This window comes from Sceloporus undulatus, chromosome 8, assembly GCF_019175285.1.
Source record: "Sceloporus undulatus isolate JIND9_A2432 ecotype Alabama chromosome 8, SceUnd_v1.1, whole genome shotgun sequence".
Taxonomy (NCBI): domain Eukaryota; kingdom Metazoa; phylum Chordata; class Lepidosauria; order Squamata; family Phrynosomatidae; genus Sceloporus; species Sceloporus undulatus.
The window spans coordinates 3,687,324-3,713,643 of NC_056529.1; the positions used below are offsets into that span (position 1 = coordinate 3,687,324).

The following is a 26,320-nucleotide window of genomic DNA, read 5'->3' on the forward strand; positions in this document are numbered from 1 at the left end:
CTCCTGTTCATCATCTCAATGTGTTGTGATGGTAGCTTCCGAAGCCACGTGCCATGCCAATTCCATCACCATTGGAAGACTGCATTGTACATAAATATGAATACGTTTTCATCGGTGAGGGATCCATTAGTGGAGAAGATGGCTCCTTAAATCATTCAGAAGACAATTATTCGAAGTGCTTACAGCATCTTAGATAATAAAGCTAAAAGGGGCAGGGGAAGAGTGGCACACGCAACCCGTGTCTCCTCAATTATGACACTGAGATAAAGAATCCTGAGAATAAAAAGTAGACTAAGCTCCAACAAGTTGTGCAGATGCATCCTAGCCACTAACCCATTGCACTAAAAGGTGATTCAAAAAGGGCCAAACGTGCCACACCAGAAGCTTCTGGGAGTGCAGCTGACCTCCCCTCCTCATTTGGGGGATGATGTTTGGAAAGGCCTGTTGTTAATCAGTCTTTCAGCTGAGAAATCCAGAAACAGGGATAATAATCGAGACTCCGGAAAGCTTTTTTGCAGATCGCCCGGATTTAAATTATAGGGAAGCATCCCAGGTGGGACTTCTTGCTTGCAAGAAGATGAACCAGCAAAATTGCTTTGGGGAGAGTAAATCTATGGCACTGTCCACAGTGCTGAACATGAGTCACTCTTGGCTTTGGACAGCACATTTGCAAGCTCTTCTCCACAATGGTCCAAGCTGACATAAAGGCCAAGATGCTCCATTATGCTTGAACAGTGTAAATCTACACACACACACACACACACACACACACACACACTCATTTTACACATGTGGGCAAGATCCCACATGGCACATATGCTGTGTAACTGCTCTGCACAACCAATTCCATGCATTCTACCCAGGCGGTTGCCAATTACCATGGGACCACAGCTATGGCCACTGAATAGCTGTGGAAAGTGAAGCGACTGAGCATCTTGGATTGTCTCTTATTCCCCCTGCAGTTCTTTAGAAAGAGAAAAAGAGAAATGGCTTTGCTTCTGGTCCCTCCTCTTATGCCCAGTGGGCATAAGAGGCAGTCCAAGTCCTTGCTTATCTCCTCACATGCCCTCCTAAATATTGGCCTCATTGGGTTTGACGCTGGTGGAGGGGCTTGGATAAGGGGTAAGGCACCACATAAAGAAAATGAACTCATTGGAGATGTGCTGCTGGAGTAGACTACTGAGGATAGCATGGATGGCCACAAGGACAAATGAATGGACCCTGAACTGATTCAACCTGAACTCTCCCTGGAAGCTAGGGAAGGTGGAAGGCAGCAAAAAGAGATGAAGACCACATGTCAGATTGATGGACTCAGCTAAGGTGGTCATGGGCCTGAATCTGCAAAGGGATAAGGATAAGGAGACTTAGAGATGTCTCATTCATAGGATTGCCATGAGTTGGGACCGACGTGAGGGCGCTTAACAACAACAACCACCACATACTTGCCCTTGTGCTCTGTTCAAAGGAGACATACATTTGTGAAAAGCATACTTATATGAATGAAAGAATCCAGCCATCAAGTTTCCCCCCATGCTATTAGTGAAGAGGTCTGCAAACACACACATACACACATCCAACGATACTCTTCATCTTGATTTCTGAAAACATTCATCTGATCCTGGTACCCAGAATTCAAGTGTGGCTTGTCCCTTAATGTATCTAGGGGTTGGGACAAAAAGGCTAGGTTTTTTAGGTGTGTTGCAGACCGCTGCTTTGCGGCGGTCTGCCGGCGCTGCTGTTTGCTTCGTGAGGGAGCCGCAGCAGCCAAACCACGCGACTCCCGCGCGGAGCAAAAAAGAAGCTCCAAAATGGAGCTTCTTCCTGTGGGGCAGTTATGATGCCGCGAGGCGCCAATGGCACACTCGCGACATCATAAGCGCCGCACGACATGCGGACGCACAGCGTCCGCTACGTCAATATGGCGGCGGCCGTGTGGAACGGCCGCCGCCATTTTGTACGTATTCAGTACGTACTAGGGTTAGGGGGGTGCGGAAGCACCGCCCCTTCCTAACCCTAATACGTAGTGAATACGTACAAAATGGCGGTTTGTAACCCGGCTTAGTACAGTTGTCTCTCCTTATCCAGGGATTTTTTCCCCCACGGATTCAAGCACAGATTTTGGCTTCCAAAAAAGTATAAATTCCCAATAGCAAATCTTGATTTTGCCATTTGATATAAGGGACACCATTTTGCTCTGCTATTATATTTCATGGGACTTGAGCATCCACAGATTTTGTTATCCATGGGGGGCCCTGTAACCAAAACCCAGCGGAAAACAAGGTCCCACTGTACCTTAATCTGTGATCATCCCTAAAGCATTTAGAAAGAGAGGGAGTTTGTTCGTTTTTTTGCAAGACCCAGATGCGTGACCTTGCTTATCTACATTGTACCAGTACAAGGTCAGGTTAAAAAGCTTCCAGACACTGACAGATTCCATTTCAAGTCTGATTTCTCTTGATTTGCCAGCTGTTTTGTCGCTGACGAACTTGCTAGATAAATAACAGTGAGTGGAAAAATGAGATCTCAATAAGGCTTTCCCTTAAGGAAAAACCTGCTTTTGTTTCTAAAGAGGACAGAATCTTTTACACAGATGAGTGGGCATTTAATTTCTGATTTGCTGTGGGCGGCATGTACCAGCATGTCGGACAGTTAGAGAGTTCCTCGCCGGCTTTACATTGCAAATGAGAAAAGGTGGAAAACAGAGCTGAAGCCATGGAAAAAGGGATGAGCAAGTCATGAAAATCCAGGCACATAACAACACCTGCCTTGTGCAAGATGGAAGATGGTGTTTGGTGTGGGAATGGGCTCACCAAGGAGCATCTTTAGTCCACCTTCTGCTTGGCTTTGCTTGGGCATGGCAACATACTGTAGCTCCATAAGCATAGTTCTGTGTGCTCCCTCCCACCCCAGCAGTTGTTGCTGCGTCAGGTCCTCCAGTGCAACTCCATGGACCTTATCACACAAGGCACTAACCACACTGGAATTGTGGCCCAAACAATTCTGAAGCATCGCTGAAGCGTATCTCACTCTTCTCCCGTCGATGAATCGTTCACAGAGTAGCCATTTCTGTAATAATGAGATCTTCCATTATGCAAAAATGGCTGCTCCATGAACGCTTTGACAACGGAAGAACAGCGAAATGCCTCAATGACGTTTGAGAAGCACGACTGGTGATCCCACCTCTGTGCTTCTGAAGCGTTTGGGCCACAATTCCAGCGTGGTAAGTGCCTTGTGTGATAAGGGCCTATGGCCAATATCTGCCAGAGGTTGGTCAGAGAATCATGCTAGAGGACCTACAAATGCTTAGAGAAATGCCTTCTCTAAGAACATCTATTGCACTACTCTATGGTCAACTTCCAGCAGAATTGCGCTGGAGGATGTAAGAGATTCCTAGAGAGAGCATATTAATCAAATTTGCGAATAATCAAATCCGCAAAAGTCAAAGCCACAAATGCAGAGGTGTCTACCATACCATACTATACTATATAATTACTCCATGCAAGATCATGCGAACATAAATCTCTCAGTCTTAAAGTGCCACCAAATTCTTTCTCTTCCTCTACCGTCACGACTGACAGGGCTATCTTTTCCCAAAATGGCCAATATTTACAGTAAATGATGAGAGAAAGGCGAGGGAGAGAAGGGAGTGTGATCGTTTATTATTCATTTGATTCTTGGCAGGGAAAGGGGAGCGATATGGATTTGTTTATCCATTATCTGGACGGCAACCTCCGTTCGTTTTGTCGCCGGGCCATTGTTTTCCTAGCACTGGCTCTAGGAAGACGTGAAGCAACCTGTTGCTGCCAACGGTTTTCATGAAAAGGATGTTTGGATTTGGAAGGCAACATTTGGAGTGGGGTTTATGCAAAGCCACAGGGGAGGATTCTGACAGCAGCTTTGTACCCGAATGAGAAAATGCAGATCTGGCTTTGATGATTCCCGAGAGGAAAGGCAACCAAGGGCCCTTTTATTGCCGAAAAGGAGATGGCAATCTGTACATGCATGTATGTGCTCTCTCCCCCCCCCCCCCAAGTTTGGTAGCACTCTCCCAGTTGGAGATTATGTATGAAGAACAAAGTTAATGGGGAATTATTATAAATTATTCCACCAGGCTGCAGAGGACAGGAAGGGAAGCATTCAGCTGCCTCCGTTGAGAGATTTTGGCTGCCTTTATATTTTAGGTTGTTATTTTTTGTCCTCATGCAACCACATGGATACACAGGGCTCTCCTCCTCTGGCAACCTGCATTTCCCCCCGTATCTCCATGGCTTGTAGGAAAACCTATCATTTTAAGAGCTGGTGCATCCCCTTGTCCCTCCTGCCCACCTTGCTCCTTCTGTGTCATGTCTTTTAAATTGCAAGTAGGAAAGCACAGGCTGTTCTAATAGGAGAGCTTTCTGGCTAAGGGGTGAAAATAAATATGTAACGTTCGAAGACTGAAGGAGGTTTGAGGGATGTGCAGGAGTGAAACGGAGAGGTGACACGGCGGGGGGGGGGGGGGAGAAGAAGTCGCTGTCAGCTCCAAGCCTTATTCTGGATAGGCAATGGCTGTTCTGGATAGGCAATGGCTGTTCTGGAAAGCAATGGTTGTTTTGGATAGGCAATGGCTGTTTTGGATAGGCAATGGCTGTTCTGGATAGCAATGGCTGTTTTGGATAGGCATGGCTGTTCTGGATAGCAGTGGCTGTTCTGGATAGCAATGGCTGTTTTGGATAGGCAATGGCTGTTCTGGATAGCAGTGGCTGTTTTGGATAGGCAATGACAACTCCCACTGTGACTGGAGGAACCACCACTGATGACAAAGTAATGAACTACAGAACCACAGAGTTGAAAGGTACCTTGAGAAACATCTAGTCCAAAGATGGGTAACTTTATGAGAGCCAGGGACCAATTTTTCCCTCCTCAACTGCCCTGCAGGCTGCATTCCCCACAAGTCCAAATATCTCCCCTGCAGTCCTTCTCAAAATGGCGACAAGAAGTGAGTTCTCATCACCTCCTGTCACCATTTTGAGAGGGAATGCAGAGACAAAATGGAGATTTTGGGGGTGGAATCTATTTCTGTGTTTCATGTTTTCATGCAGGAAGCCATGGGTAACACACTCCCCTCCATGTGCCTTGAGTGTTGGACTACAGCCCTGGAGACCATGTAAATTTATGGTGCTATATAAATAAACTTTAATAATAATAATCACGACTATCGCTGAATATATTGCAAAGCGTGGCAGCAACCAGAGAGAACTGTTCTTAACCACAAGAGGTCACTGTGGCATTTGCAACATGGTGGCCACAAGCAAAGCCCAGTGGACCCAGTGCCAGCACACATGGGCATCCATCTCAAATGGGTTCAGATCTGTCAGGTTATGTACCATCTGCTTGAGCAGCAAAGGAAGATCTTACGTTTTCCAAATAGCCCTCTCTGGCATTCATACATCTTTGGTGGTACATCTTGGTGTCAGTCAGCTCTGGGGGAAGACAAGAGTAAGACAGTTCTCTGCACAAATGAATCGTCAGGGAACTGGAGATACAGTCCTCTTTGTTGTAGTTGTGCATCACCAACTGGGGGCAAGGGGATAGTATGTCAGGGCTGGGAATCATGCGGACTACGTAGGTTGTCGAAACAGCAAGAAGAGACAGTCCAGATTCATGACACGTAGGGCCTCAATACCAAACGTAAGGCTTGATTTCAGTTAAGTAACCCTTGTGTTTCTCTGTAAAATTAGTGCAGCCTCAAGTGTGGGCTTGCCATCCATGGATTTGAGCATCCATAGATAGTTAGCCCCATTGACCCTAATGGTGGCATGTAGCCATGACAGCATGGCCATGCTCATGCCACCATTAAAAACCAAAGGACTTGAGGTCCCACAAGTATTCACCCGCAAGTGAGATAGCCAGCATGGTCTGTCAGAGAGCTCTGGTGCATAAATCCCAGGATTCTGTAGGATAGTCATGACAGTTAAAGTGGTGTCAAACTACATTAATTCTGCAGTGTGGATACACTCATTGATTTCCTTTCTGTCTGGGACTCTCTCCATGGATGCTAGCCAAATGCCCACGGACTGGCGCTGTTCTGGAGGACCAACATTATCAGTAAAATTGCGTTAGACAGTGAAAGCGAAACCTAGCCTGGAATCCTGTTTCAGGTGTAAGTTCACCCACAGATCTGCACATGAGTTGTGCAGTGTGCATGCACTGGTCATACAATGTCACAATTCATGAGGAAATTACGCTCTGTCCCTTAATGTAGAATTTCAGTCCCTGAACTGGATTAGGAAAACCACTGCAAGTTGACTGTTTGCTTCCAGATCTCAGGCCACCAGTTATGCACACTGCTATACAACTGTGCATGTGTATGTGTTGAATAATCACCGCTTGCAGAATCAATGCACCGTCGGTGATGGCATTTACTTCTTTCCCCATCTTTTTTTTGCAAAGCTCAGTTAATGAACTGCCACAACAGCAATACAGCAGAACCTGCAAGATGCAGCCCCACCGGGAGCTCTCAAGATCTGAGATGGCTGCAGGGGAAACTAAGGAAAAAGCTCAAAAGAACAAACCGAAGCATTCACCCCAAACAGAGCACTATAACCCCAGTGGAATGGAAAGGATCAGCCTTGAGTTGCTTTTGATGCCGTCCATTAAAAGGAAGAAAAAAGTGACCCCTCTGGGCAGAGGTTGCTGAGGTTTCAAGATCTGGGGGGATGCAAGGAGGGTCCTTGGCAAAGGAAGACCCCCGAGGGGCCGGCTATCAAAGGCGCTCCCAGAATGCCCTCTCGACAGATTGACTCGCTCTTAATGCATTTTGCCAGCTTGGTTGCTGAGCCACAAGGTTAAACATCACTGTACTGAAAATAACAATAATAAAAAAAACCAAACTAAAACAAGTCCTTTTAGATGCACAATTTTTACATGGAGAGGGGAGATAATTTGGGAGTGGAAGGAGCACTTGGGGAAGTTGTTGTTGTTGTTATTATTATTATTATTTGGACTACAAGTCCCAGAACACCCCCCGCCACCAGCATTGCAACCGATTGGTCTTGACCTGTGTCTTCTCCAATCCCTGCTGCCTGGAAATGCAACTTGAATCATACTGCTAGGTTACAGATTTTCTTTTCTCTGGCTACTCCTTCCCTTCACTGGGTAAATTAATATGAATTTATTATTTTATTATTATTTATTAAATTAATATATACAGTGAGCCCTTGGTATCCGCTGGGGTTTGGTTCCAGAACCCCCATGGACACCAAAATCCACGGATGTTCATGTCCCATTAAATATAGTGGACAATAAAACGGTGTCCTCTATATAAAACTGCAAAATCAAGGCTGGCCTTTTGGCTCTCAAGATGGCAGATTGTAATAATTTGTTATAATTATGTCAATTTTAAAATAACTTTCACAAATGAAAACAAGGAGGAGAGGCATTGGCATGAACGTACCCTCCAACATTTCGCAGATGAAAAGCGGGAGACGTATGTCCAAGAGTGGCCAAGATGCCAAAAGTAATGTCTAAGCCAGGAGAACACACAAACTTGGCAATGCTGCAGCAGTTTGCTTTTGCCTGAGTTTACTGGGAAGGACAAGATTTCATATCTAACTCAGCAAGAGAGAGAGGAAAGGACAGGGCCGAATCTTGCCCTCCCCAGGAGGGAAGGCAAAAGCAAACTGCTGCAGCCCTTCCTAGTTCATCTGTTCTTTCGCATTAACACTTTCCCCCATCTTAAGCACACTCCGATGTTGCTTGGCCACACGTGTCCCGCTTTTCATCTACGAAACCTTGGAAGGCACCTCCGTGCCAATTACTCCTCTCCGTTATGCACAAACAGTCGAAGTCATTTTGGAAAACAGTGGCTTAGCCCATCCCGAAATGGGGATGACTCATCCAAGTGATTCAGCAATCCTTTAAAAAACCCATTTGCCTGTGCAGGAGAAAGCGACAGCTACCCCGCCACGAAAAGGCATTTAAATACAAAGTGCTGAGCAGCCTATGATCCTCTGCGAAGTGTGATGAGATAAACCGACTCTTGAGGGCCTGCAGGGAATCGTTCCCAAAGTGGTATTATTAGCAGCCGGGCCCAAACTATGCGCTGCACCGAAGCTCTTTCAGTGCTACAGAGCAGCCTGTTCCAACAGGCGGCATCAAACGGGCTTAATTTCAGGAATGGTGTCTTCCTATTTCAGACCCTTTTAGGATCCCTCCTGGGCTGGTACAGAACCATCTCTTTAAAACCTATCACATGCCACGATATATTCACAGGATGCTCTGGTGCAAATTTTAGCTACGCTCATTTCAGGAAACCCTTGTGGCCTGTTTGCAGGAGATTCAAACTGCAGAGCTTCATATAGCAGAATCCTTCTCTATATAGAAGATTTTCCTTAAGCAATCCCTAATGTTAACTGGGTTAACTTCCATGTTAACTGTTAGGAGTGGGCCTTAGTTATAGTGAAAGCCTGGCACCGGTCCACAGTGTGCGCCTCCCTCTAGCAGTGCATTTGTTTGCACAGCTGGCATCAAGTTTTGTTCTCTGGGAAGCATGAATTTATTTTAAAAACGCAAATGGCTAAAAATGCAAGCAGCTGAAAAATATGAACATAGCCTCAAATATTTCAGGGATGTGTGGCCAAGCAACATCAGAGTATGGTCAAGGCACCAAAAACTATGACTATGGAAGAACGCACAAACTAAGAGATGCTGCAGCAGTTTGCTTTTGCCTGAGCATACTGGGAAGGACAAGGCTTCACACCTCTCCTATCTCTTCTCTAGCTAGCTTTAAACCTGGATTAAATACTTTCTTGTTCTCAGAAGCATTCTCTACTTGGTTTAATTTTGTTATATACAATTTAGATTTTGCTATATACAGTATATCATAAACTACAGTTATGTATTTTAATTGCATAACTTGCTTAATTTTGTATAGCTTACATTTTATGACTTTTAGATTGTAAGCTGTATGCTGTTTTGATGATGCCTGTAAAGTGCCATGCAAATTTATGGCACTATATAAATAAAGATTAATAATAATAATAATAATAATAATAATAATAATATAATATCCTCTTCCTATGGCTGAGTTAACTGAGTAGAAACTACTGTTGCACTTCGAAAACAGTTTGCAACTACTCCAAGTAAGCTGAGGTCAAAGAGGAAAATCAGAGAGGACATTTTAAAATCTGCTGAGAAAGTGAGACAGCAAAGGATTAATACGGACTGCCTCTGACAAATTGAAGGAGATGAATGGAAAAAGAAGGACAAAAATGCACAGGTTTGGAAATGTCTGCAAATACAGGTGTGTGCGATGGCAAATCTGTGCATGGAAAATGCAGCGGAGGGGGGAATGTAAAATGCGTTGGCTCTTCGACACTCTCTTGTGCTAATTGATTAATAACTTAATCCTGGAATTAAGTTACTGCCGCAGCTCCAACTTAATTCAATCACTTTAGTTAAAAATAAAATTTAATTAAGTTGCCCCTTTTTCGTTAGAAAATTTCCAACTTTCTCGATCGCTTAATTGATTTTTCACTAGTCGGTTCCTGCCTCCGATGGCGGGTGCTTTGCTGGTTGCGTCAGAAGCAGCTGCAAGCAGTGAAGAGCCAGCGCCAGAGTTGCCCCACCATTAATCCTGTCTTAAAGTCAGAGCCTTCCCACTGCTCTTCCTGGCTCTCTTTTGTTCCACCTCACAATCTCCCTGCAGCAACTCAGAGGCTTCCACCGTCTTTTAAATAATGAAACATATTCACAAAAGACACCAGCGTTTCTGCAAATGGAAATACCCAAGGTTGTGGGGTTTTTGCTGTTGTCGTGGCTGTTGTTGTTTTGGTTTTAAAAGAAGAGAGCAAACCTGCCCAAGACTGCCCAATTATCATTATTATTTAATAAATCTTTAAATCCCCATGATGCCATGATACCCCAGTGTTTACTTATATATTCTATCATCTACTCCCAACTTTGGACACATTCTCCTAGTTCTTTCGCATCTCATAAGACATGTCATCTTATCTAATTCTGCCACGTCTACTCATTTCCCCATCCAATCTTGAATTTCATCCTCATAATGATGGTGACTGGGGGCCACATTGGCAAAGGCTTAGTGGTGTTTCCCAGGCTGCGCTACACCTTGCCTGGCATTTGTCTGCATTGTCTGGTGTGCTGGCTGAGTACGGATGTCACTGCACCTTTGGCATGGTATAAGGATGGAAAGAAGATTGAAATTTGCATGGAGTTGTTTTCTGTGCAGGAAGCTGCATCTTCTAATAAACTCTGACGCTTATTAAAAGTGAGGGGTTGGAAGACCCTTTTCTGACACATGGCACTAATGGACTTGCAAAACTGTGTATAGCTACAAATGGCATGAGATGAATGGCTTTCCCCTGCAATTTAGCCAGTGGATCTTCCCTTTCAGCGTCACCATATAAAAGACAATGGGCCGACTGTGGCTGGAGACAGATGACCCATGTCATTCCGCCCTGCTCTGACCCAGCCTTGTTCTTGATGCCATCGAGAATGAGAGCTCCTTTCTGTATCCTCACATGCAATCCAGTAGGTTCAAAAGAAATCAAGGAGGTGGGTTCAACAATTACTTTCAAGTGAAGAGCAGAAAGGGTGCCAAGGCAACCATGGTGGCATTGTGTGCCTTCAAGTCATTTTCAACTTATGGCACCAACCAAGGCACACCTCTCATGGGGGCTTTCTTGGCATAATGTGTTCGGAGAGGGGTTGCCATTATTGCCTTCCTCTGAGGCTGAGAGAGTGTGACTTGCTGAAGGTCACCCAGTGGGTCTCCATGTCCGAGCGAAGATTTGAACCCTCATCTCCTCATCTAGTCCAACACGGAAAGACCCAAACTGCACTGACTCTTATGTGGATGGACCTCAAACACATGGACTTCAAACACATTTACGTCAGAGTAAACACACATTCTGGCACACTCATGGACACAGTGGTCCATGCTTCCCCAGGATCCATCAGACATTTCCCTGTTCTTTTCACCCTGCAGATCAATCCTTATGACTAGTGATGTACAGATCGCACATAATCCACTCTTCATGCATTTTGGTAGGTCAGGTGCTCTGGCCTGATCAGTTATCCACAAACTAATCTTTATGGATCTTCATGCTAATGTATTTTAATTAAGATGCAAAGACACATGCATTCTTCTGCAAAGCAGGAACCAACTCGGTTTGAGTGCTAGATTACTTTGAAACCCTGCCTAGCCATGGAAGCCCACTGGGTGAAACTGGACAAGTCACACTCTCTCAGCCTCAGAGGAAGGCATTGGCAAACGTCCTCTCAAGAATTGCTATCCTGCCCTGGGGACCAGTATGGTATAATGGTTTCGGTATAGGTCTCCAGGAGACCATGACTTGAGTCCCTGTTTTGGCCATGGAAATCCATTGGGTGACCTTGGACAAATTCTCTCTTGGACTTCGAAGAAGCCAATAGCAAATCTCCTAGAAACTTGATTTTAAAAAATACTGTTGTGGTTTTCAGGAAAGTGAATTCCTCATGCTGACTTGCATCAGAGTTGGCACAGAACTGCCCACTCTGCCACCGCCTTCAGTGAGTTTGCCCAGTCCAGCGAAGCCAGTGCAGGATTGGCTAAGTCTAGAAGATTTTTCTCTCTCCCATCAATTAATACCAAAGCCTTATCTGGCTGTTTATCTAATCCGTAATGCATTAAACATGATTGATTCTGGAATTATGGTGCACCTGCTAGCGGGCAGAACAGCTGGACTAATGTCATGTTGACCCAACGTCCTCCTATTTGAAAACATTGGCTACCCAAAGGGAATCAAGCAGGAGGTGAAGGAGAAGAAAGTACAGGGGGTCACTTGGGCAGACAATGTGGGGCAGCTATAGACCAAACAAGGCTGAGCCACCCTGCCAGTGCGGTAGGAAGGAGTTGGAGTTGGCACATAGAACCATTGGCAAAACCAAGCAAGCTGGCGCAGACTTCTCTGAGAACGATAATTATTTTCCCCCAATACTTCCAGAGCGAACTTTAAAACACAGAGCCAAATGCCAACCGAGTTGAGAGGGTTCATGCATCAAGACTTGGAAATGAAATTACACAAAATTGCCTGGCATTATGATCATATTACGTCTGTAACTTAAAGAGAGAGAATTTTAGTTTTGTACACATTTTACACAGTGTGTGTGGAGACTGTAATTGTTTCTTTCTTAACAGATTCTTGCCATAAATATTCTGTGCCCTTTACCTAGCTGCAAACCAAACTGTTAAATTCCAAAGGCTTCGGCACACAGTGGCCTTCCAGCCCACTTTTAAGCTCGTGAAGCTTGCATTTAGGATGTTCCTTCCAAAATTTGGATCAGATTAATATCTCCTACATCCAGATCCATTTCCTTCTACAACAACAGGTCACCATGCCACCATTTTGAAGAAGAATATGGATCAAAATGGCAGCATTTGGAGGCTATGATGTGGGTTCTGTGGAGAGTTGTATGTGTTGGGCTTGTAGGGGGGATAGGTATATGTTTGGGTGACTTTTTGGGTCCTTTAAAGTTAATAATAATCTGAAAATTGGGCCATTTTGAAAAAAATAGTGTGGGGTTGGGTGATTCGGGGGAGTAACAGGGGGCTTTGGAGGCCACAGAGGAGGCATTCAGGGTCACATATGGCCCCTGGCTTTCCCCATCTCCAAGAATGCAGCTAAAGAGGGACAAAATGAGAGCATTGCTCCCCTCCAGCAAGAATCCTGCCTCCTCTGATTAAATTTCCCTTCAATCTGTACACTTTTAGCACTGCAGGAACTTTAAACCTCAGTTAAGCATTTGAAAATAAGAGTTTAGCCACCCAAAGCAAAGGGGCAGGCAAAGTGACCCGGGGAATGTGAAGCCATAGAGATCTATGCGCAAACCGTTTTTAACATCCCACTCGCCGCAATGCTATTTAATGCAGGAATGGAAGGAATATTTCATTTAGGGGAGCAGAGTTGCTATTTAGAGATGCAGGCATCACTGCTGCCAGCAAACCTGAAATAAAGGATTAGAGGTAAGAAGAGGCCAGATATGACAGAAGGGCAATAAACAGGACCAGCTGAATCTTATTCCATTTGTGGTCGAAGGCTTTCATGTTTTTTTTGTGGGATGTTCGGGGTATGTGGCCATGTTCTAGAAGAGTTTATTCCTGATGTTTCGCCAGCCACAGATGCTGGTGAAACGTCAGGAATAAACTCTCCTAGAACATGGCCACATACCCCGAAAAACCCACAAGAAACCTACTCCATTTCTTTCCCTTTCCCCTTTTCCATGGATAAAGATAACAGTGTTATTTTTAACATGCAAATGCCACGACACCAAAGGCAGAAACCAGAAAAAAAATACCTGGGGTTTTAGGAGGTGTTGGCAGCTTTTTTGCAGCTCTCTTCGCCACCAGCAGATTCTTGAAAAGACCCATCGTTCCAAACTTACCCTTTCCGCTTCCAAGTGGAGACATTGCCACCCCGCAGCCATATGAGGCTACTTCGCACCTTCCTTCCCTCCCGCAATGTTCAGGACTTCTTGGTGATGGGCCAGGTCAAGTGAGAGCATTCGACATGTCAACCCACCCTGGCAGATCGAGTGCCACGGATAAGAATAACTTTTCGTGTCACTGAGAGGCATCAACTCTAAGTCACCAGCATGTGAGAGAAAAGGACGAATCAATGTGCATGCGCAAACCAACCCTGAGTCATGTCGGACTCCGCAGGAGGCCATGGCGCAGCACTGAAGACTGAACAATACAGAAATACGAAGTTGGAGGCTTTCATGGCTAGCATCCACAGATTTTTGGGTTTTTTGGGGGGCTATGTGGCCATGTTCTCTGAAGATGCCAAAGTCACAGATGCTGGTGAAACGTCAGGAACAAACTCTTCTAGAACATGGCCGCATATAGCCTGAAAAACTCACAAAAATCAATACAGAAGTAACTGGATAAGGGAAAGATCATTGCTAGTATTTCCAGGAACAAGCTGCCAACTAAAAACCTTGACTAATTCAAGGAAGTACCTGAACCAAAAATCATGAATTTTAAACAAGGATTTTATATTTAATTATTGTCCCACGTATTGGAATATAAATATAAAGTCTATGTGTTGCTGTGGGGGGAAAACTTGCAGGAAAGTTGCACTTTGTCCTTTTATGCTACTCTTCCCAGACTGTTTTGTTAACTTTCATAGCTTATTTCTCCCAGGATGCTAAGGCTATAAAACCCCCTGAGCCCTTGAGAGCTCAGCATAGGCCAGAATTGCTGGCAAAGTGTGCACAGTTGGCCTCCTATGTCTCTGCTTTGGCTTCTCTGGACTCTCAACAGCCGACTGGAGACGCGAGTTGCTTTGACAGGGTTTGCTTTAGGGAGAGACTCTGTTGTGTTTAATACCTGTAAGAAATATCTGCCAGGGAATAAATCTCGCAGACCTTGCACCCGCCAACAAGTTTACTGCCTCCGTATCCGAAAAGAACCAGCCTCATTTGCTATAAATGGTTTTCTCACTCTCTGCAGTGCTAGAAATCTGGGGGGAAACCATGGAGGGTGGGTAGGAATTCTTATGGGGCTGTACAAACCTTCAGCCCCATTCTACAGCCAGATTGGCAATTGCACGCTGCGGCCCCGATCTGGCCTTTCCAGGGAGCGATAGCCATGGTGTCAAGGCTATACAGCGCACCTTCAGCATTGTATCATCCGGATGCAGCGCCGGAGGAGCACCATGATGCCACACGCCATGTGTTGCGGCGCACAGCGTCGTGGTGCCCTGGGGGGCAAAGCCCTTTCGTGCAAGACAACTGCCGGGCTACACTTTAACTGCCATGGTTCCATCCAATGGAATCAGGGAATTTGTAGTTTAAGGAGAGGCCTTTCGAATCCTTAGAGAACACAAGCGTCTTCCTAAACTACAAACCCCAGGATTCCCTGGGATCTTGCCATGGTAGTTGAAGCAGAACTACAGCGCTATAGTTGTGTCCAAAAAATGGAGCCCTTCTTAATACAGAAGCCTAGTACAAAAGTGCATCAGCAATTAATAATAATAATAATAAATAACAGGCTGATTGAGGCCCTATATACGCCGGCCTTAAAGGCCAAGTTGGGAGCAGAGTCGGGGCATAACATCAACACAACGTATGCCCCAGCTCCATCCCTAAGGCGGCATAATGCTGTGTGCCACACTGCATGGCACTTAGAGACACAATGCTCCTTTGGCACTGCATCTGCATGACACAGTGCCAAAGAAGCGCAATAAAGCCATGGTACCGCAGCTATTGCGACCTTTCCAGGGCACAAAAAGGAGTCAGATCGAGGCCGCAGTGTGTGGTTGCCACAGCCCCGATCTGGCTGTAAAAGGGGTGGCTGGAGATATCAGGAGACATCTGCTTCAAGGCACGATTCCTCCAAAGTGGACTCAACCCAACTCCAGAAGCTCATGAAGAAACAAGTGAAATGGGGGGGGGGGGATTTCCCCCCTTTTAAATGTTCTCCTTGCAAAATGTTTGTTCGGTTGTATCTACCAATTCCCGACTTACCCTTCGCTCCTTGTCGCCGTATTCTATGCCCAGGGTGTCCATGGCACGAACAATTGCAGCCAGCGATTGAATAGTGTTGCTATAGACCACAGGCTTGTACTGTTTCACATCTTCTCCAGAGAAGCCATCTTCGTGGATGATCCTTTATTTTTAAAAAAGGGAGAGGAAATTGCTTGTCAGGTTCGAAAAGGAGAGCATTTCGGGACATAATACATATTATAGTTTCTAAGGTTCCTGAAAGGAATGACGCCGGTTACAATTGCAATTTTTCACTTTTAAAAACTGCTTTATTTATTTATTTAATTTATATCCCAAGGCGGCTCATAGATAAAACCTTTAAAATTATTATAAAATTCAAACAATTAAAATAGCTATGTAAAAAAAATCACACAAAATACACAATATAAAATCACATAAAAACATACCCATGTTAAAAACAGACTTTATATCCCAATTTCTCTGGTGTAACTAAAATAATTACTATCAATTACTGGAGCGGGGAATCAGAATACTATAAGCCTGAAGCCTGTAGTATGAAACACTGTCTTCCCACTCGCCTCGACACTTACAACAGAGCACCAGTCAGAAGAACAAGCCAGCACAGGAACCATGTGATATTCCTCCTCCACCTTTAATGAGGTCACTATAAAAGGCATCTAAAAAGTCCCAATTGATGCACAAAAGGAGGAATATTACCTCTTCTGTGGCCCGGTACATACCTCTGAAAAAGGTCAGACTGGACGGGGCATGTTTTCCTCTGGAGGGATGCCGCAGCAGCCAAACCACTTGGGTGTCCCTCCGGAGTAAAAAGAACATGGAAAAACCAGGTTCTTTTTACGGTGCATGGCGCACGTCACGAGTGCGCCATTGGTGTTCCAGGGACGTACGGGACACACAATGACGAGTATACGCTACGCGTCTCTTACATCAAGATAGTGGCACCAATGTGGATGGGACACCGCCATAATGCCACTGCCGTGGCGTGATAGGGTTAGGGGCCGTGTGGTTGATGCACGGTCCCTAACCCTAGTATGCTGCTTCGGAAGCATCTGTCCCGGGCTTAAGTTCCAATTGTAATAACTTACTATCATGCCTTCACTAAAATGAGTCAATCACAAGCAACTCATGGGCTGGAATTCTGTGGCTGACCTTTGCAGATGTAATGCCTTATTTCACCTGCATATCATCACAAGAGGTCCTACAAAATAAGTCCAGGGCATCTTACAGAATGTATCAACCCATATAAGTCTGTTTGGACCCTGAGATCTTCAAGAGATCTTCTTTCCACCCCACTATCTTCCCTGGTTTGGCCGCCTGTCCTTGAAGGTGGGTTTCAGGGGGCTGGATTGGGAGACGAATCAGAGCTATGCCATTGTACCTACATCTCCCATGCGGGACCTCAGTCAAAATTATCAACAATAATACAGGTTGAATCTCCCTTATCCAAGACCCCGAAATCCAAAATACTCCAAAATCCCAAAATTGTCCACATGAGTAACTAATATAGTAACACCTTTGCTTTTTGGTGCTTCTGTATAATCCTCTAGAGATGGGTCTGAGAAAGCTGGAAATGGCTGCAGAAAGCCCTGGCTGCTTTTCTGCCTCTTTTGTTTACCTTTGCTTATCTCTTTTTTCTCTCTCTACCTGATAATTGTCCCGTGCCTCTCCTCCTTCTCCTTCTCCTCCGATCCTTTGGGGAAATGAGTCGATAAAGGAGAAGGAGAATCGGTTACAGATAAATTGTCAGGGCCTTGCAGTTCTCCCCAGCGTTGTCCGTTTCTCTCCGGAGAACCTTTCAAAATTCAAAACAAGGGTAGGATGGGGGTTCCAGCAGCTTTAAAAAGTGGGTTGGAAAAGAGTTTGGTGGTTTCACAGTCAGAAGATAATGTTGACCTATGTCACAACTCAGCAAGTTGAGTTACACAGGTGCAAATTGGACTTATGCCTTTCCAAGTCACTACTAACAGGATGCTTGCATAGGTCTTACAAGGACCATTACTTTTCTTTCTTTCTAGTAAAAGTGCATAGTAGGTGGCTGGAACTCTGTTCACAACTCTTCAATATTGTGAAATCTTGACCCCATAGGTCTAGTTTTGTCTGAGTCCTGCAACAAAATGTAGCTTTATAAGACTGAAATCACTCATCTCCCCAAGAAGGGTTCGAAGGACATTTTTAAATGCACTTGTTTCATTCTAATGTAAGCATGTGGTGACTTTGTTCAGTCCTGTTTTTACTTGCCACCTTTCTTCACCTGCGACATTAGGAAAGGTGGGAAACATTCATCCAACCTTATAGGCCATGCTTCATTTCACAGGCTGGGATTTGACTTTCTTAATAATAATAATAATAATAATAATAATAATAATAATAATAATAAACTGTTTATTTATATACCGCTTTTCCTCGAGATCAAAGCGGTTCATAATACAGTATAAAAACAGTTAAAAACATTCAATTACAATCATAAATATTCAATAAAATTATCTAAAATAATTTTGACTTTCTTGAACCCGAACTCCTAAAAACCTCCAGCCAGCGCAGCGAAATGCCAGATGGAAGATTTTGGGAGTTGTCATCCCCCAAAATTAAGATCATAACAGTCAATACAGTACGACGGCAACGTTTCATGGCCTCACTTCGGAGAAAAATAGTCCAGAGAAAATTTTGGGGAGGCAAAAAGGGCAAACACGCAGCCCCTGTTTGCAGCTTGCAGTGGGGCAACAAACGCAGAAGGCATTGCTGTTCAACCATCTAGGGTAGAATGGAAATAAATGGAGGTGTCCATTTCCCCCCCTCCACCGTCGTTCAGGATAAAACAGTAAGTTTGGGTCAGGTGAAGTTCAGATGAAGTCAATTGTAATGGCAAGCAACAACGCTACAAGAAGTCAGCACTTTTCATTTACGGGAACAAACAAGCATCTTGCAGGAGGCATAGCACCTGTTGGCGCAAACAACAGGTGATGCCTGGGCTTGCAGTCGCTCTCGGGGGACTTTGGCAAAACAAATGTGTCTACTTACAAAATCTGATGGGGGGGATACATACATGTGCATGCACACACACAAGCACACACACACACACTCTCACATACACACACTTAAAGTGAAGCCTCCATTAAACCATGATAAGACAGTCCACAAGTTGTCATGAACACAGATGTTCAGTAGGGAACGAAGGAAAAGCCTCCTATGGAGCTCACAGGTAGGAGAGGATTTGTAAGTTAGGAGAAAGGAGAGGGAAAGAAATGATGGAAGGTTGCCTTTCTTGCGAGATTCAAAATAACCAGTACTGAGGGTTTGGTTGCAAGTTTCAAGAAAATGCAAATATTAAACCATCCCCAGCTGTCAAGCTATGTTTTAAATAGTGTCAATTTCACAATAGCAATCCGTTCCATGCGCAGCCTCATCAGCATTCGCCGGGTGCGCACCCAAGACTATTTCAAGGACTGGCTGCACTCTGTGCCAGTCAATGCTTATTATTATATTGGTTGATAATGGAAAATATTTGTGGCTGGAGGTGGGGAGACCCAGCTGGATTTTATTCTTTGTCGGCGCACACTGTTCAGCCACCTGCCCCTATGATCAGCTCTGTTCCGACCACAGACTCTTCCCTCATAACCACGAAACAGCAAAAAGGCCCAGATGCTTTTGCTAGCGCCGACAGGGCTGACCAAAATCTCCAGAGTTTGGAAAGTATTCAAACTAAAAGGCACAACATGCAGAATTTTCTTTTGCCACAGCAAGGATGGCCATGGAACAGAACCAGGCAGACACTCTTACAAGGGACACAGGGAAATGGCATTGGGCATGGTCTGGAAACTATAAAGCCCTATGAAGAGCAGCTTACGGAGCTGGGTAGGTTTAGCCTGGAGAAGAGAAGCTTAAGAGGTGCTATTGATAACCTTGTTTAAATATGTGAAGGGGCATCATATTGAGGATGGAGCAAGCTAGTTTCTTGTAGGTCCAGAGAACAGGACCTGGAGCAATGGATTCAAACTACAGGGAAAGAGATGCCCTCTTCAGTTTCCATCCTGACAACCCTAGGCTAGTCTGAAGTTGGGGCATCATGGAGCGGCAAAGATGCCAGCTCTTTCTTTGTGGGTTTTTTGGGGTATGTGGCCATGTTCTAGAAGAGTTTATTCCTGACGTTTCACCGGCATCTGTGGCTGGCATCTTCAGAGAATGTATTCTCGGCAGATGCCAGCCACAGATGCTAGTGAAATGTCAGTAATAAATTCTTCTAGAATATAGCCACATAGTCTGAAAAACCCACAAAAGACTATGGATGCTGGCCATGAAAGCCTTCAACTTCACGTTGAAAAAATTATAATTTTGTTTTTAATTTATTGCTTATCTGCTTAGCTTTTTGGCTTCCATCCTGGTCTTCTCCCTACTAAGCATAACCACTGAACCAATGGAACACGGGTTCACTTATCAAGTTACCAATGATTCAAAGGGTCTACTCTGGTTATGATTAACAACAGGATTTGGGCCCTTGCATTCCCTTTTAAACAAGATTTTAAAAATAATCTATGTCGATTATGTTTAGGCACCTTCGGCCCCCCGTTTGGATGGATAGGTAGGGTATGGAATAAAGCTGGCATATGGCACTTAAAAGCATGTCCCCATCACCACCAATTATTTGCTGTTACATCAGGCTCCTGATGCAATGCTAACAAGAGCTGTTTTGAACATCTAGGCTGCTTTTAGCAGAAATAAACACAAGGGCCCCTGGAAGCCTCATCTGCTCCAGTGTCATCAGGTGTTCAAAACAGAAATAAGAGACAACTGAAATGCATGACATGCAGGGATGACCATCAGGAATTAGCTATTAAATTGTGTTCTACTTACATAACAAATGAACGTACCAGGTTCAGTTAACCTAGCCATGTATTTCTTCGCAAAATCCAAATGTTGTCCACATTCATAAGTTGCACGATGCACACATATGTGGCTTTGGTAACCAAAATGCATAGAAACAGCCACAAAGTCCTCCTCCGCCCTTCAAATTACTTCTGCCTTTAGATGTATATTGGCTGAAATGGCAATCAGAAGTGATGCCATATCACTTCCCAGATGCCTCTTTGGCACTTTTGCCTTTCTTTGGCATTAAAGAAAGAGGTATTTTCAAAGGGTAGGTGGGTGGTTGTGGCCCACAGGAGGGAAATTTGCCCCTTTTCCTTGAACACTTGCCCATCCCTGCCTTAATGGAAAGTTTGATCCGTTAAAGAGTCATAAAAGCATAGAGTTGGAAGAGACCACCCAAACCCTCTTCTGCCATACAGGGATATACAACAAAAACACTCCCGATAGATGGCTATCCTTCCAACCTCCAAAGAAGGAGACTCCACCAGCATCTTCCACTGTTGAACAGCTCTTACCATCAGAAGGTTCTTCCTAATGTTTAGGTGACACCTCTTCACCTATAGTTTGTTCAATACAAATGCTTCCCAGATTCCTCAGTATCAAACTGCCCCATACTTGAACCAAAGGAAGAGAGGTTTCCTTAACTATCAACACGTCAGCCCTCCTACGGCTTCCATTATAAAACTGGATTGCTGCCATTGTCCCTGATGCAAACATTTCCATTAAGGGTGGAGATAAATCTTGCTGCCGTGGATCGCACCCTAAAAATATGGTCAAAGTCACCTCTCGGCAATCGGATTGTCCTCTGCAAAGGTGACCCCTTACAAATATAATTTTACAACCCGGCATATTTGAGAAGGTGCCTGCCCAAGCATAAATTGGTCACAGAGGGTGACCTTGGCATGGCACCACCTTGAAGGCCGATCAATGAGAGCGCCGGTTTCTAATGATGCATCCAAAGAGCAGGCACTTAAACCCAAGCAGGTAAATTGAAAGTGATGCCTTCTTTCCCAACAATATTTGAGAACACAGAAGGCAGTAGGAATAGAGGGGCATCCCATATAGACAGATTCAGTCATGGAGTCCACAGTCTGAAAGATCTGAGTAGGGCTGTTGAAGATAGGGTGACTTGGAAGTCTCTCATTCATAGAGTCATCATAGTTGAAGTCAATTTGATGGCAGTTAACAACAACAACACCCACAACAACAACAAAGGCTGGTCCATCCAAGCAAGTTAATAAGAAGAATTTTATTCTGTTTGCCCATGGCATGCAACTGATCATGCCACGATTCAACAGTTCCATCCCCTCTATGCCTGTGCATTCCTCTCCTACATCTCCAAAGTGAAGTTAAGCAGATAAAACAAAACTTTTAATTCTCCCACATGGGTTGCATTTGGCATCAAATGGGGTCTGGGTGGGGGCCACATTCTCTCTATAAGGCAGAATGTTGTGTTAATATGAATCTTAGCAAAACAGTACTTAATCAGATAAACCCTCTTGGATTATCTGCATCTATCACCTCTTCTTAGAAGGCCATTAATCGCCAGCTAATGCCTGGCACCCTTAACTCTCATCCTTTATATATGCTGCTGCTGCTGCTGTTTGACTCAGCAAAGCATCTTGGGATCAAGGACACCAAGCAAGAGACAGTCCCTTAGCAGTTTGTTTGGGTCTCCCTCCCACTTTTTCCAGTGAACTGAGGTGTTCAGACAGTACCACTATAGCAGTTTGATACCACTTTAAGTGTCGTGGACCCATCCATGTCATTTATAGTTTGGAAAGGAATACCCACAATCACTTGAACTGGAGCTTTCTAGTAGAGATTTCTAAGCACTTCACAAAACAGTAGATCTCATGAATCTAAAGGTCAGAACTATGACAGTTGAATTGGCATCCAGGTATACTAATGATCAGGCAGACCCAGCTCCACCAGGGATAGCCTAAAGGAAGAGGCCCCTTCCTCCTTAACTGTCATCGTCCGGCCTCCTATTCCCCTCCAGCTATGCTCTGACTGTGTGAGGGAGAGGCTTGCGTACCCTAATGAAGTTGTGAGCTACGCTGGCGGTGGTATAACAGCCACTGGTAGGGCCTCCCATGCCAGACAAGTCACAACCGAAGGATCTGACCAAGAGCGCCAAAGGGCAGGATGTGCTCTCTAGCCTTATGGCAACCATCCTAGGAGAAGGAAAACTCCCAAACCCAGGCAGATGGTGCTCGTCTAACCCTGTAAGATCAACCAGCTAAGAGAGGGAAACTCTACTCAAACCTACGACCCGAGGACCTCGCTGCCACCCTCCATGCTTGTCAAGGCCTCAGCAGTGGAACCTCTGGTTTAAAGGGTGAGGCCAGTTCTGTGCATGCTGCGCTCCACCAGAAAAATCCATTGCACAGGCTCCAAGGATACATCCAATGTCATCAACGCGCATGTAGAAAGCACAGGTGAGTCCTTCCTGAATCTTCGTTCACGAAGTAAAGCCAAGAAGAAGAATGGTGCAGTTTAATGCACCCCAAATCAATAATTTCACTTGCAAAAGTGTTGTCATGTTAGTCTGTTGCAGCAAAAACAAAAAGGAAGCTTGTAGCACCTTACCTACTAACAGATTTGAGACACAGAATAATTTACAAAGCCCTCCAGATGTGAACACAGTTCACATCTCTAGCAGGAGTGGCTCAACTGCCCAACATTTACTGCCTATGCGCCTCCAAATTTCTCGCCACAACCTTAAAAATTAGTCATCTGTGGATTCTAAACCATATTTTAATGCAGAAAACATCATCTTCTGCATAGAGATATTATTTTCTGTGTAAAAAAATCTTGTTTGGACAACAACAACAACAAAGCAACCCATGTGCAAACTGTCACCACCATCATTCCCATTTGGTCTACTTCACAATAAAATTTGCAACGAAATTGTACAATTTTATCCCATATCAGAATAAAGACAGAGCTGGGAATAAAGGACATTCCAACATGTATCTGTTTTAATGTCTGCTAAGCTCCCTTGATTCCCAGGGCTGGGGAAAAAGTGGGAGGCAATATAAATAATAATAATATTAATAACAATATATTTAGCAGGTCAAAACTGTTAGCCTTTGGATCATTCGGTTCTCTGAGTTTTGCAGTGCCCATTCCCAGTTTAATTGCTGCATATATCTGGGAAAGCTGTATACAAAAACCCACATTTGTAAATTGCACATGAAAAAAAAATACTCATCTGAAAGTACGTGTAAAAAACACATTGATGGCTATGGAAACTGGGCAGAAGAGAGAGTAGGCAAGGATGCATCTTGATACCTCTATCCCTAATGGGAAGGCATTGCAAGCCAATGTGTCATCCTCACTGCACATCAGAGATAACATGCACAAGGCCAGATGTGTGGGACTGTGGAAGGCGGAGGCAACCCTGCCAAGATCCCTTCCCTCTTCCCCCCCAACCTGTGACCCAGATTCGAAGAAAGAAAGAGAAGGAGAGATGCATTGCCGGCAGGAGTGTTGCTATCCCCTCCAGGGCTGGAGAATATACTATTGCAGGGTTTCCTCCCTTCCTCTCCATTTCACAGCAATTCTGGGCCAGAATCCTCTGGGTGACATAGGCAGGCATATGTTGCGTTATGCATGTAGAGGGATTTATTTTTCCCAACAACGCATTAAAGTCATAACCAGTAGATGGTGGCTGGGGCAGAACTGTGCATGTGGAACCACTGCAGAGGTATAAGAATGTGCCCAGAGTAGTGTGTCAATGTGCAGTCCGCACTGTCCGCTCTGTGAATTCTGCAACGATGTGACAGCTATGTTATAGTTTATTTATTCACGTTAGCCAACCAGGCTTTTGCATACCACCGTAAAACAATCCAATGCCATGTTAAACCTAAAAGAGGACAATTAAACTGGTAGTAAAATATACACAATAAAAACTGAGATTATATCTTGTCACGAAACAATGTAAAAGCTTCTCTTTCGGACAGAGCTAACTTAATATATTTGGCCGCTCGATAGGACACGTAGCAGTCAGTTCCTCCCAGTAAAAATATGTACAGTATCTCATATGCTGGTATTCAGTACAGTCGCCCCTCTGTTTTCACGGACTTGAGATCTGCAGTTTTGACTATTCACCTCCATTAAAGTTAATGGTGCACACGCCCATGACACATGCACATGGCCACACACAGGGTCATGTGGCCATTCAAAGCTATGGGGCTTGAATATACACGAATTACCAAATCCATGGGAAGAGGGGTGGTGGTGGAATGGCTCCCCCACGAATTTGGAGGGAGGACTGTATAGTGATTTCATAGCGCTAGTGCAGTGTAACTCCCCTTTGAAATATCATCATCATCATCATCATCATCATCATCAGACTTGGAATAGAACACAGCAACAGCGGGCGCTGTGATTAATTGTCAACAGTGTCTTATTTACAACAAGTCCCAAACTGGACTCATATGTAGGCCACACACAGGATGCCAAGCATGGATGTGAAAGAAACTAATCTGTCCATCTTGTCAGAGATGCCCATGCCAGGGAGACATGGGCAGGCAGAAAGGCTAACAAAGAATACCGTCGCTCTTCCAAGTCCGCAGACTTGAAATGCGTGGACTTGGAAATCCGTGGATGGGCAACTGCTATTAATCTGAATGGGGTGCATGTCTGTGGCGCACGCCCTTCATGCACGCGCCCCACTCAAGCCTATTGGATTGAATATGCACAAGATTTCGAACTCATGGAGGGTCAGAACGGATCCCCCACGAGTTCAAAGGGGCAACTGTAGTTTAGTGCAGTGGTTCCCAACTTTTTAATACTGCAACCTTTTAATACAGTTCTCATGTTGTGGTGACCCCCAACCTTAAAATTATGGTGTCTCGGTTCCTAAGACCATTGGAAATATGTGTCTTAGGCGACCCCTGTGAAAGGGTCATTTGACCCCCAAAGTGGACGTGACCCACAGGTTGAGAACAGCTGTTTTAGTGCAACCTTCCCTGACCTTTCAGATGGCAATTCCCATCACACCTGACTTGGAAGAGGTTGTTCCCAGAAACGCTAGCCCAACTACTTCTTCGGCACAGAGATCACCGCACTCCGGAAGATGGCTCGAAACTCATTCAAATGCAGCATGGAGAATTTCTCATTGGTGGCCACCCAGGTTGCAAGGCTGCCTTTGCATAGGAGGGAAGTCAAGCCAGCCCTCAGAAGGATGGGGTGAAAAAGCACCCCAAACCTTTCCTTCACAGATCCTTCAAAGCAGCGAGGCCTCGGAAGGAGCTAGGCACTATCCCGATACCTGGAAAACTCTCAAAAGAAGGAATTCTCAGGGTAATGTTACATAATGCCATTCTGATGAATTACTCTTGTTCCACTAATCCTCTTAAAGGGTTCTCGCAGAAGCTGCAATGGGGCGGGGAGGGCAGGACGGTTGTTTCCAGATGATCCTACTCTCCCAATTCAGCTTTCTCACTTCATGGCCAGCTCTCACCATTTCAGAGGGCGCTTTCAAGCCCAATGCGTGCGCATGTGTGTCTCTGCATGCATGTGGCGGGGAAAGGCGAAGGGAGGAGGTTTGTGTGCAAATCGCCCTCCCAGCTGGACAGAAATAAAAGCGATTTTGTAATGCCCTGTCTCTTCTTTCCACAATTTCACCTCCTTATGTAAACCCATAAGCTGTCATTAGTCTCCATAAAAGCCCAGGATGCAAGACAAATAGGATCAAATGTTCATTTTACTGCTACACCCCATTGATAACACATATATTTGTCATTCCTATCTGACTTGCAGTATTGATGGGGAAGGAAATGTACAACAAGGTGGTAATCTGGACCTTTTTTTTTAACGGTTCAAAGATGGGAGTTTTAAAGATCTTTTCCTTCAAACGCATTCGGTGAGCTATGCAGAACATTGTAAATATTCGGGGACATTCATAGCCATGTTAGACTGGAATATCAGTATGTAA

The 26,320-nt window shown here is 44.7% G+C and overlaps 1 protein-coding gene across 3 annotated transcripts in view; it reads right to left on the minus strand.

Moving 5' to 3' along the window:
• Positions 1-26,320, minus strand: part of GNAO1 (G protein subunit alpha o1) — a 107,100-nt gene that overhangs the window by 41,397 nt on the left and 39,383 nt on the right. For all 3 annotated transcript variants that reach the window (XM_042437371.1, XM_042437369.1, XM_042437370.1), the window contains exon 3: positions 15,511-15,652. In XM_042437371.1, the coding sequence (XP_042293305.1) occupies positions 15,511-15,652 (142 nt within the window). The remainder of the gene's footprint in view (positions 1-15,510; positions 15,653-26,320) is intronic.